We start from the raw sequence: 13,015 nt of genomic DNA, 5'->3' as shown, positions 1-13,015 counted from the left end.
GATACTGGCTGTGTCATTCATTACCAGTAGGGGGCAGCAGAAATCAACAATTCCCTTTGTAAACCTACAACACTACCAAACGCATCTACACTGCAGGAGAGCATCACTGTACAAAACCAGATCACAATAAAACAACTAAGCTATCCCATGTCCACATTTGCCAATTATATGCAAACTTTTTATACAATTCACCAAGACAAAGACCACAGTCTTTGCTGCAGTAACTTTGTTTCGCAATAACCGTTTTATCTCCATTACTGTATTTTGGTAATTGTTGGTAGGGCTGCACGATATTGAAAAAATCTAACATTGCGATTTTTTTTATTCTGCTATATATATATTGCGATATGAATATAATTTCACTAGATGAGTTGAATAACTATTTGGAAAGAATATATCATTTTAGATTAATTGGGTTGATTGTCTCCTGTATATGAGAGCAGAAAATATAATAAACAATCTACAAGCATAGATAAATTCAATAAAGAAAAAGATACAACTGATACTAACTAACTAACAACTAGATACTATTGTTTTCCAAGGAGTCGAACTGTATTTAAGTATACAGTAGTTGAATAATCAAATGTAAAATAATCCCGCACAGTCTTCGTTTTTTAAACAATTCAATAAAATGAATCGTTACTGATTTGTTAAAGTTACAAATGGTACAATTTCTTAGGCCTGAATGCTTTTAAAACCTTTACACTGTCACAGGCCTCAAAAAACACTTGCAAAATCATAAATTATAATCCAGATTAAACATTGCATATGCTTGCAATGTGACTATTGCAATGTCACATTGCGATATCGATTCTGAAACCATATATTGTGCAGCCCTAATTGATGGAGGACAAAATCAAATCTGAATCTGTTTTTCTATGTATTGGACAGGCCTATTTACAACTGTTTTTGTTTGTTAGCTGGTTTGTTTTTTCTGTTAAACAAACAATTAAATATTTTATTACATGGTAATCATTTACTTTAATAGAATAAAAATAACTAAGATTATTTAAAAATGTCTTATTCTGTGTCAGAAATATGTAAGCTTGGAATAAATTATAGTGTGCAAACTTTCCACCTCTTGAAGGGTTAAAGGATTATATTTTATTACTTTTTTGTTATAATTTTTAATAATACATAATTATGCGCCTGCCACATAAAACATTTGACAGAGTAAATGGTGGTTCAATCCACAATGGCGACCCCTGATAAATCAAGCACTAAGCCGAAGTAATAAATGATTATGACTAGAAAAATAGTTCATAACACATACAATAATTTCAACAGTTTTAAGAAATTCAATTATTAACAACAAAACATTGCACAACTTATTATTGTGCAAATTAAAACATGCACAAAAACTTGAAGCTATCATGTGAGAATAATTAAAATGCTATAATACACTGTATTATAATTATTAAGTTCTGTGGAAATATACATTTATATAATCTAGCTTCAAATTAACAGTGAAATACACTACCGGTCAAAAGTTTGAGGTCATATATATTTTTTTATTATTAATTTTATTTAATACTTTAAATAAAATTATTCTGTTCTTCAATGCGGCATTTATTAAATGTAAAAAATATATATATTACAAAATATAATTATATTATATATATTATAAATTATAAAGTTATGTTTTTTGGTTTTTAATTATATTATTTTATTCAAAACTATAGCAGCCCAGGTGTGAGAGAAATAAAACCAATTGACTTCCTGAGCACGGGCTGAGCCAAAGTGATGCAAATGCTTAATGCAGGGTCCCAATGACTGTGCCTTTGTTTTTGTGTGACACTTTCAAGTTGGTCAGGGTAGGTGAAACATCAGGATCAATTCAAGACCCTAAAACAAGATTTTCAAGTAAAACTAGTCATGCACGTTTTCTATACACTGTCCCTATATAAAATATAATATAACATAATACAGCCCTCAAATCAGACTTGATTCAGACATGTTAAACTTGCAGACCGCAGACTTCATTTACAAGACTGCATTTACATTGAATGGTTCAAGTGACTCAATTCTGATTTTTTTTTCTCCCATGTGGCACGGATTGGATTCAGCCCATGTACGTGTAAGCAGGAAAAAAAAAATCACATGGATTCCGATTTACTCAAATTAGATTCAGCTCTTGTTCATATGTGGAATTTTTTCTGATATGAATTGGATCCATGCCCTGAAGTAAGCAGGTAGATCGTATTTTCACCTGCCATTGAGAGTCATCATTAAAAACCATAGAATGAATGACGTCAAGTCTGACAATTTATTTTGGAACAGACTTCAGCAGAGTCTCAAACCGTGCAACATCCGCCACGTAAACAATGTATAAAACTGTTGCATACATCACGTGCATAAATCATGTCATAGACATTACATTAAGATGCTTACTGGTTTAAAAAAAGTCTAGATTAAAAGGAGATGGCCAAATGAGAACTTTTCTGTCATAAACTACAATAAAACTGCTTGTAAAAAAGAATTCAAAAAAAGAATCACTGGGAACAGATTAAATACAGGAATGGAGAAAAAGAGTGCTTTTTTGTTATCAGCAGTCAGTGAGCGCCCGCTCTTTTTTTCATGATCCTGGTGCAGTGTAAACGCAGACAATTGGATACGAGTCACTTTTAAAAGTTGATAAGCAGGTCAGCAAAAAAAAAATAATAAAAATCGAATCGTCACAAAATCAGAATTGATCATCAAGATCTGCAGTGTAAATGGAAATTTTACTTGTTCTCAAAGCAAAGTTCTCATTTTTTTCCAACAGTTCCAAAATTTTTAAGATTAAATAATAATAACTTGTTTAGAGCTGTGGATGTTCCATATTCCACAGCACATTACATTCTACAATATTATCAAAATCTAGTTGAAAAAAAGAAGATAGTTAATTACTATATTTTGATGAAAAGTTGGAAATACCATGCTCCACATAACATTTTTTTATTGCCATGTCAGCAACAATGGCTATTTTCATGGCAAAAACATTTCATTAATAATAAATATACAATTAAAAACCACAAACAAACAAATTAATACATAAATTAGAATCTATGTTTAACATTATTATTTGATTTTAAAAAATCCTGGTGACACTTTGCTGAATATCTCCTTGAGTGAGTTCATTTCATAAAAACAGCCTTCTGCAGTCTTTAAAAGCAGTCCAGTTTCCCGCACGAACCCAAAAAATGTATTTTATTTAAAGGGTCGTGAAACCCCCCACGTTCGGTTCAAGTCTACATCAGAATTTTTTCAAAAAATGATTCATAATGGGCGTAAAGTGCTGCAAGAAGAGGGAGGACTGGGCGTGGCTGACAGAGCAGGGGAGAAAGAGGGGAGTGAACAACTGTTGTCAGTTAGCTCACAAAATCAGACACAAACCATGAGACCATGATAGTTTACAAAGTTAAAATGCAAAGAAATAAACAGTAAGTAACTTAATGCCCTGCTACATACTGCATGTTAGTTGTAATTTCATATACACATAACCACAATTTGTTATATCATCATAAAGATAATCGTGTTTATATAAACAATATAAATGAAGAGGATATCTATCCTCCTTAATCCCTGGGTCTGAACACAGACACCGTGGATAGCAGTGCAGCAGGTCTCTTGCCATATCTATTTCAACCATTAGCCCTGCTGGTAATCTGGAGGATTTAAAACATATGACAAACACAGCAGCATGGATTTGGTGATATGTCTTAACGGTAACAAACTCAACTGATAAAAGACAAATCCACCATTCAAGTACAGCTCACCCGAAAAAATGGTTGCTGCAAACTATCGGCCCAGAGAGAATTGCAGGGAAAAACATGCAACAAACCTCGTGGATCATAGAAACAAACACATACGACCCGTGCCGTGCAGACGCGCTCTCACCCAGTCATTGGGTCTTCACAGCTTGGCAGGTCTGCCTTGCCTTCGGAAAGCACGTGCGCTTTCATGAATAATTAAAAAGCAGGGTCTTCTCTCATAGGATAATAAAACTCCACTATGAATAATAATGAGAAACCGATGCGTCATCACTCCACAAGCAGATTCGTGCTGCGTCACGTTTTCTCCACAATTAAAGCTAACAGGTGCTAACATTGATTTAACTGATGCTCAACACACACAAATCTGTTAAAATCTCAAAAAAAGTACTCCAGGGTGTCTTGAACCTTGAACTGAATGATGTGTTAAAGGGTCATGAAACACCAAAATACATTTTTTGAGATGTTGACAGTTAAGCTGGATTTATACTTTCGCCTTGGGCCGCATCGCTAACCTCCGCTGACTGCGCGCGCACCTCGCGAAAGGGACGAGTCTTTTATACTTGCTGCGTTCACCGTTGTAATATTCTTTTAAACGACAGGGGGCAGACGAAAGAAACTGACTGTAAAGTCAGACAGATAAATAGTAGTAGAAATTTTCCGGAACTACATCATATCATTAATATCATTCAATATTTTTTAAATAATAATTTTTATATTATTTTTATAAATTATTTTAATGATTATAAAGATTTTTATAACCATTCAAGATTTTTTTAATCAAACTTTGATGCATCACTTGCTTTTGTTTATATCTCGGCCAGTTTTACCAATTAAATTTTATTAAAATATTAATGACAACAGAACATGGGTTGCTCTACAAATGTATTTAGCAAAAACGTTTTTAAAAAAAAGTACATTTACTAAAAAATACAGATGTTTTTTTTAGATTTAGCCCGCTCTACAATTCACACATCTTGGATCATAAAGATCTCTGTTAGATGCGTACCTGTTTCAGGCAAAATGCGTACCTGTTTCAAAGCGTTTCATTTTCAGCTCAAATCAAATGCAACTGTTCGTTTGAGTTATAAAAAAAAGGCATGTCGGACTCACCCAAACCGAACCTCTGCGATGACGTCACATTCGCCACGTGCACTCAAGCGAACTAGCAGACACGTCAAATATAAACCTGGCTTTACATATGTGCCCCATGTTGCTAAAAAGACTATTAGGACACATAAATTTCACAAACAATTACTGTTATTACTGATGTCCATGTAAACGTAGTCACTGTCTATCTCCCCTGCGTCTGTGTTGCCACTGTGAAAATCAGCACGTACACATACTGAAACTCTCCTTTTCATGCAAATGCTTCCCTCTTTCGCCACTCAACGCTCCCACCTATATAAAGCTGGACTCACCCACTTTCCTGACTTTTTTCAAGCTAGAGGTGTAAAAACACCCTGCTGAGACAGGGGGGGGGGGGGGTTTAATGGCCCTTTAAGACTTTGTGCTGTTTGAAATTAACATCATATGAGATAATATAAACATAACATTTTAGTTCAAAATTACCAATATGGACTGATGCTCTACCATACAAGTTATAAATAAATAAATAAATAAATGAAAAACCTCACCACATTTTTGGGATCTGCACTGAGCCCACCACCTGCGTGTCCATGCCAGCACTGCCTCTCTTGAAGATGTAAATGCTAGAAGAAACAAAAACCTTTTCAGATTTTTGCATGTTATATATAGAGTGATCTATGCTTAATCCATTTCATTAAAATATATCAAGAACACTGTCTTTACATTTTGGATTTGAATGCCACTTACTTTGACAGCTTCTAAGATCTGTTGGCTGTTCTGGCCTCTGTTGTTGGCCCATGTTGAGGACTCTCTGCTTGGATCTGACAACTGAATAAGAGTGGAAAAAACATGAGATGTGAGGTATAAGGTTTACCTGCTTTATGTCATTTTCAAATCTGCAATATACTGTACAAAAAAGCTTCTTTGAAAGATGTTTCTGCATAGATCCATCTCGTTCACCCTGAGGTATAAATCTGTTTGCTATCAGACCTTCACAGTCAATGAAAAGCCTGTTAAATGGAAATCAATAAGATGCCTCTACTTCACCTTACTCACATTATAAGCACATTTAAAGCCTGTATTCACTGTTCATTCGCTTACAATGAAGGTCCTGAATAATTGCTAAGTATCTGAAAGTATATAAATATTTCATATAATACTTCTTATTACACTATATTATACATTTTAAAATATCGATTTGAATGATTAAAAAACTCAAAGACTTACTTTCATTACTGAATAAAGCAGCATTTTTTTAGAATCTCTTAGAAAAAGGATTGTAGTGACAAACACATTTTAATGGCTGCACGTCACCACCTATTTGCGCAAAAATTTAATTGCTATAACCTTAATTTGTAGCATCAAGCTGCTTTCAAAAGGTGATTGATCCAGTCATAGACATCAGTGACTACGTTTACATGGACATCAGTAATCAAATTATTTGCCTTAATCTGAATAAGACAATGATATGATTAAGGTGTTTACATGAGTTGCTTTTTGAATGTTCCTTTCATGATCTTGTTTTACATGTTATAGCACATTATTCGATTAACGTTATTGTCAGTGCGCTATTCACATTTTCTCCAGAGTTTCATGTAATTTCGGGTGTTTCATTTTTAATTTGTTTGCACTGCAGTTTGGCACTTTCACTTTCATTTAGGAACATTTTATGCATGCCTCCGTGACAAACGAGATATTGGATGCAACTATGAACTGCTGAAAGAGTGTTGTTTTAATGGAATTTGATACTGCACGCCGAATGGGAGAAAAAAAAACACTGCATTTCGCAAGGCAGGTGTCTGTGGTCTTCACTAAATCGGTAGGTGCAGAGAATAGTGTCAAACAGCATGAAATAGTGTGTATGAACTATCCAGTTGTAAAACGCGGTGAATAGTCCAAGTAATAGTTTGATCGCTGTGTTTACATGTCTGTACTGCACTTCAATAATGCGACTAAAATTGGCATACTCCACACGTCTTAAACTGATTTCTCTTTAGTTTGTTTACATGGACACCAATAATCCAATTTAAATACAATTATGACAATACTCTGATTAAGAGTCTACCGTGTAAATAGTGATTTTTGATTACCTTAATCTGACTGAAGTCATAATCGAACTAAACAAAAATCAAATTAAGACCCATGGACTGTTTCTATTTTAGTGACATTATTGAAGTGAAGCATAGACATGTAAACACCTTAATCAAACTAATACCGTCGAGTAGGATTTGTCGCATTTTGCGACAGGATATTTCACACACACAACTGTTTGACACTATTCTCTGCACCCACTGAGTCAGTGAAGAACCACAGACACCTGCATCACGAAATGCGGAGGTCTTTTTTCCTATACAGTGTGCGGTATCAAATTCCATCAAACAACACTCTTCCAGCAGTTCATACTCGCATCCAGTATCTCGTTTGCAACAGGGCATGCATGACATGCAGATTGTTTCTATCCAAAGTATTACCTGTTATCCCAGTATTTCTGTGATAAACAGTGCTGCTGTTGTTGTTTAAAGACCTTATCCACAAATAATAAGCACCTGAGTTGCTTTAGTCATGGCTGACTGTTTACATGAATACACAGCAGTTTTTTCAGTATGTCTTAAATGACTAATCAGAAATGTTCTGCTTTTTCTTTCCAGGATTGACCAGCCCAGTCACCAGATATGAACATTATTGAGCATGTCTGGGGTTATATGGAAGAGGCATTGAAGATGTATCCAAAGAATCTTGATGAACTCTGGGAGTCCAGCAAGTAGGGCAGCACGATTAATCGAAAAAAGATTAATCGACCCTACACACAATCTTAATTCAGCTTTTCTACGATTCAGCCAATTAAATTTTCAAGGTCAGGAGAGAAGCATAAAGGCGGCCACACAAGTCTTCACAGGAACATTAACACCTTCAAATGGCATTAAAAGTGTCACATACTGTATTTATAAGGTATAATTCACCCAGAAATGTCATTTCTGTCTTTATGTAATATTTATTCGCGGCGGCGAAATCAAACGTGAGCTGACGGAGAGGCTGTTTGTTTACTGCTGAGAATGCGCGCGTGCACAACAATGACGGCTACTTTAGTGAACAGAACCTGCGTAGGCAGTGAATAACAGGTAATAAAGTAATAAATAACATTCAGTTTGTTGCACAGAGTGATCTTTTGAGTGCCGCGCAGAAAGAATGATTTGCATGCGTGTGTTTTTTAATCACAATGACTGCAGCAATGAGCCGCACTCGGAAATGAAAATGAAACTGGCCGCACATCATTTAAATGATCATATCATCATTTTACGGTGAATTAACAAACAGGACATATTGAAACTCTGTTCAAATCCACCATAATGACTGTACAAAATTGAGCATTTTAAACAACAGTAGACCTACACATAGGCCTAATATTATTGTTGTTTTACCATATCGTCACCTTAGAATTATAAGTTTTTTTCTGACATTGTCAAAATTGAGTTATTGACACATTCTTATTAAATGACAACTTATTTATAATATAGGATGTTTTTTATAAGTTGTTTACATTTTAAGACTTAAAAAAAATGTTACACACATACCGTTTGCTATATGGATTGCAAAAACTTTGAAGCTCAATATCTCAAAATCATTCAGAACGCAGATAGAGCCTAATAATTCCAAAGTGAAGATATGTTTGAAAATTAACAATAAAAATAGGCTACTCATATTTTACATCTAAAGAATCGTGATCTTGATTTTAACCAAAAAAAAAAATCATGATTCACGTTTTAGCCAAAATCGTGCAGCCTTACCTGCAACAACGCTTTCTTTGCCATTCCAGATGACTTTATTAATAAGTTATTTGAGTCATTGCAGAGATGTATGGATGCAGTCCTCTAAGCTGATAGTGGGAGTCATACACAATATTAATTATTTTTCCACTGCACCATGACTTTATATTCTATACTGTACATTATTTCTGACAAGTATTAAATGACAAGACCTTTGTCTAAGCATTTGTGTGTTTTTCTGCTCTAGTATGAGAGCAATACTACACTGCACAGATATGTTTACAGACAAACCATCCATACAGAAAAATCTTTGTCAATATCTGATATGAGCTAGCGACTTCAGAAAACATTTGACCAGTTGTCTTTTAAACTACATACTGTCTATGTCTAGTCTAACTAAACTCTAATGGAGTTCTACCTACAGAGATCGCTTGCAAACAAGACAAGAATTTTGCTTGTACAGTATTAAAACAAGGCTACTTTACATTTTCAAAATACTTTTATACTATTGCCTGAATCATACTTTGGGCCAGATTAGATGCTTTTGTGTGCTGTATTTGGCCATGTTTGACAGTTTAAAAGGATTGAGATGTAACGGTAAAAATGTATCAAAAGCCTTCAAGTTTCACATATATTAATGATCTCATATGCAAAAGTAGGCATGGGCCGGTATACGTTTCTGACAGTATCATAAACTTGCATAAAAATACCACGGTTTTACAGTATCACTGTATTGTTGTTACTGCTCTAAAATAAGTTCTTTTTAAATATCTCAGGGTTCATACACATTTTAGTACTAAAATTCCATGACTTTTCCAGAACTTTCAAGTACATTTTCATGACGTAATGTTTCATGTAACGTCAACGTATACATGATAATAATGAGAAAAACAACGTTCAAATTTATTACAGCATATCATAGAACAGGCAACAATCTATTTTGTTTAAATTTGTTTTTATATTGAGTTTGATCATGCTTACACAGCACTAACAATGTGAGAGCAAGTTTTTGGCCAATGAAGTAAAGACAACTAACCTATATTCAAGTTAGGACTGCACAATATATCGTTTCAGCCTCGATATCGCAATGTGTACATCCACAATAGTCACATCGCAGGATAAGCAATGTTGGGATTATAGTTTAATATAGAGTTTAATCATAATGGAGTAAAAGTTTATCACCTGTATGCATTTTTAAAGAGATAGTTCACCCAAAAATTACTTACCACTTTCATTACACCCTTCACTTGTTTCAAACATTCTTTTTTTAATAGAACACAAAAAGAAGACAATTTAATAACTCCTATACTATTGAAACAAGTGAAGGGTGTGTAAATAGTGAGTACATTTTAATCTTTGAGTGAACTGTTACCTTAAGGCCTGTGACTGTGTGAAAATTTCAATGTTTCAGAGTTTAAAACATCCCGCCACAAGTCATCTTTTGTAACTTTAATAAAGATTAAATAATATACAATGAAGACTATGTAGTGTTGATTATTCAATATCTGTACCGGAATAGTGAATACCTGAGAACTATAATAATTTTTTTATCTTTACTATATTTTATTTATCTATGCTTGTAATTTATTTGTTATATTATTCGAAATTCATTCCTCTACAAAATCCCCCCAATCAATCCAAATAAACCTGTTAAATCATATGGTGAAATTGTATTCACATCGCAATATATATCACAGTAATACAAAATATCGTAATGTCAGATTTTTCCAATATCGCGCAGCCCTAATTCAAGTATACAGATATTTGTTAAAGTAATTTCCATGACTTTCCCAAAACTTTGTGGGTTTTTCTGTTTTTCCAAAACTTTTTCAGGACTGGAAAATGCCATGTCAAAATTTCATGACTTTTCCAGGTTTTCTGTGTGACTGTATGAACCCTGATGTCTGGGTAAAACAAACAAAAAAAAACTTTTTTCCCCTATTGAACACAGTATTTTATTTTATAGGAAACATTTATAATATTTTGGAGCAGTAAACACGTCAGGCTAAATAATTAAAATAAATAATTGACTTCTGCTTTCTTCATTAGTTTCAAAAACACAGATTTCTTTACAACACATTAAAAAATCAATTTTAAAAAACCCTTACAAATACATTAGGAATTATATAACAGAGAATTTAGCAGTTATAAAACCATGACTTTCCAAACCGCAAAAAAATCTTAAAACCGGCTATCGTCCCATGCCTATGCAAAAGTTACCAAATTATAGCAGTAAGCCTAAACACACACACACACACACACACACACACACACACACACAATAAACTACAAACAGCTAAACGAACAGATCCCTCAAATTTACTGAAATAAAAATGAATTTAGTTCTAAAGGCTTTTTTAACAGCAAAATCCTACTCATATTATAAATGCTACAGTGGGATGGGAGAGAGAGAGATATATAGTGCTCTAAGCGATCTGCAAGAACCGCAAACATATATATTTTTTAGTTTGTTTGTTTGTTGGAAGTTATTGTGATGCATCACAGTCCTTTCACAATTTCTACCTTTGACAGAAGCATTAGTGAAATTGATTGAGGTAAAGCTGTTTTTTTATTCGCACATTCAGACTTTCTCCTTAATAATATAATTTCAAAAAAGTATTATTTGCAAATTCTAAACAGTGAAATCTTATTAGCAGCCAATGAATATCAAATTACTTTATTAATAAGTCACCTCAAAGTGAAATTGAACAATTTTCTTATCACTGTTTTAAATCATTATTACTGTTTATTTATCACATGCCTTCAGCAACATATTAACAAATTTCCTTTTGAGGTCAATAAAGAAACTACTCCTACTAGTAATAACGAGAAACTGTTTGTGGCACAGAAACCAGAGTAAATGGGGTCTTGTGACATGTTACACTGATATGAGCTGAAAACAGGGCGGGATTAAGTGTTATCTAGGCACATATGCTGTATGTCTGAGTGTTTATATCATATGACCTACAGATTAAAAAGAAGTTCACTCAACAGCGAAAAGTTGTATAATTTAAAAACCCACACCAAGCAAAAGAGTTTACTAAATAAAGAGGACTACGTTGTAAAATGACCAACAGCCATGGTATCACATTTACACAACAGAGCTTTGACAAATCCATTAGTCACGATGAACAACGTCAACTCCCTATTTTAATAATTAACATCTAACGCTATGAAACAACAACTTGCAAACAACAAAGATGATGGCACTACTTTACTGTCCGTGACACTACATAGTGCGAGACTGCATTGGTGAACTCTTGTGTTTTTAAAGTTTCAGTGTGTATCTCGGTGTGCTGTCCTAGTGTCGTGTCCTAAAGTGTCTGACAGAGGTGAATGTACCAGATACGTGTTCCGCTGTTTCCGTTTATTAGCCGCTCTTTGGTCGTGAAAGCGCCATGCTTGAACAGCGCTGCTCCGCTGAAGCAACAGTGATAATTTGCGCCTTTGCATGTGAAATCCACATTTCAGCGGTATCAAGAGCGGCGCCATGCTGAACTGAAGGGTTGAGAGAACGTCACGTGGACGTAACTTCCGTACAGGGGCGTTTAGCCAATAGAAATACGACAAAGGCTTTCGTAGACATCAACACATAAAACAAACAGCCAGACCATCCATAATCATGATCAACAACAATAAGATAATAAAACAAAAACTTTTTTTCAAAACGAAAATGCGACTCCTACATATTAATTTCTTACAGTCAATAAAATTATTTTGGAATTTCAAAGACATTTAAGAAATCAAACAACAGCTATTTATACACCATTTTTCATTTGCAATCAGTATTTGTTGCAAATTACACCGGTATGGGAGGTCTGTAGCTTGGTCTGTAGAACAAATGTGTTTTTTGTTAGTTTGTTTTTGATGTTGCTAAATGATGTAGTGAAAATAACAGTAATTTATAGTAATTTATAGTAAGTGAGATTTAAACCATACTATTGTAAACTAGTTTACTGAACTAATCTGTTTGTAATTATCAACTCCATAGTTGTACTGGTAACACAACAACTATTTACCCAATTAAGTAACCCTATATACAGTACAGTACTATTTTTTTTTCAACACACTTCTATACAGCTTAAAGTGACATTTAAAGGCTTAACTAGGTTAATTAGGTTAACAGGCAGGTTAGGGTAATTTATTGTATAACGATGGTTTGTTCTGTAGACTATCGGAAAAAATATATAGCTTAAATAATGGTTAATAATTTTGACCTTAAAATGGTTTTTTAAAAAATTAAAAACTGCTTTTATTCTATCCAAAATAAAACCTCATCAGATATACTGTGAACATTTCTTTGCTCTGTTAAACATAATTTGGGAAATATTTAAAAAAGAAAAAGAAATTTAAAAGGGGGCTAATAATTCTGACTTCAACTGTGTGTGTGTGTACATATAAATACCTGTA

At 33.8% G+C, this 13,015-nt stretch overlaps 1 protein-coding gene across 1 annotated transcript in view; it reads right to left on the bottom strand.

The window, feature by feature from the left end:
* Positions 1–12,119, bottom strand: part of abcb7 (ATP-binding cassette, sub-family B (MDR/TAP), member 7) — a 78,954-nt gene extending 66,835 nt beyond the window's left edge. The window contains exons 1-3 of the mRNA XM_056472403.1: positions 11,948–12,119; positions 5,589–5,669; positions 5,390–5,464 (exon numbers count right to left, since the gene is read on the bottom strand). Coding sequence (XP_056328378.1) covers positions 5,390–5,464; positions 5,589–5,669; positions 11,948–12,097 — 306 coding nt within the window. The 5' untranslated portion in view covers positions 12,098–12,119. The remainder of the gene's footprint in view (positions 1–5,389; positions 5,465–5,588; positions 5,670–11,947) is intronic.
* Between the last annotated feature and the right edge of the window lie 896 nt (positions 12,120–13,015).

Source organism: Danio aesculapii, chromosome 14, assembly GCF_903798145.1.
Source record: "Danio aesculapii chromosome 14, fDanAes4.1, whole genome shotgun sequence".
In the NCBI taxonomy this organism is placed as follows: Eukaryota; Metazoa; Chordata; class Actinopteri; order Cypriniformes; family Danionidae; genus Danio; species Danio aesculapii.
The sequence above is the reverse complement of the archived record's forward strand: the minus strand, read 5'-3'. Positions and strand labels throughout refer to the sequence as shown.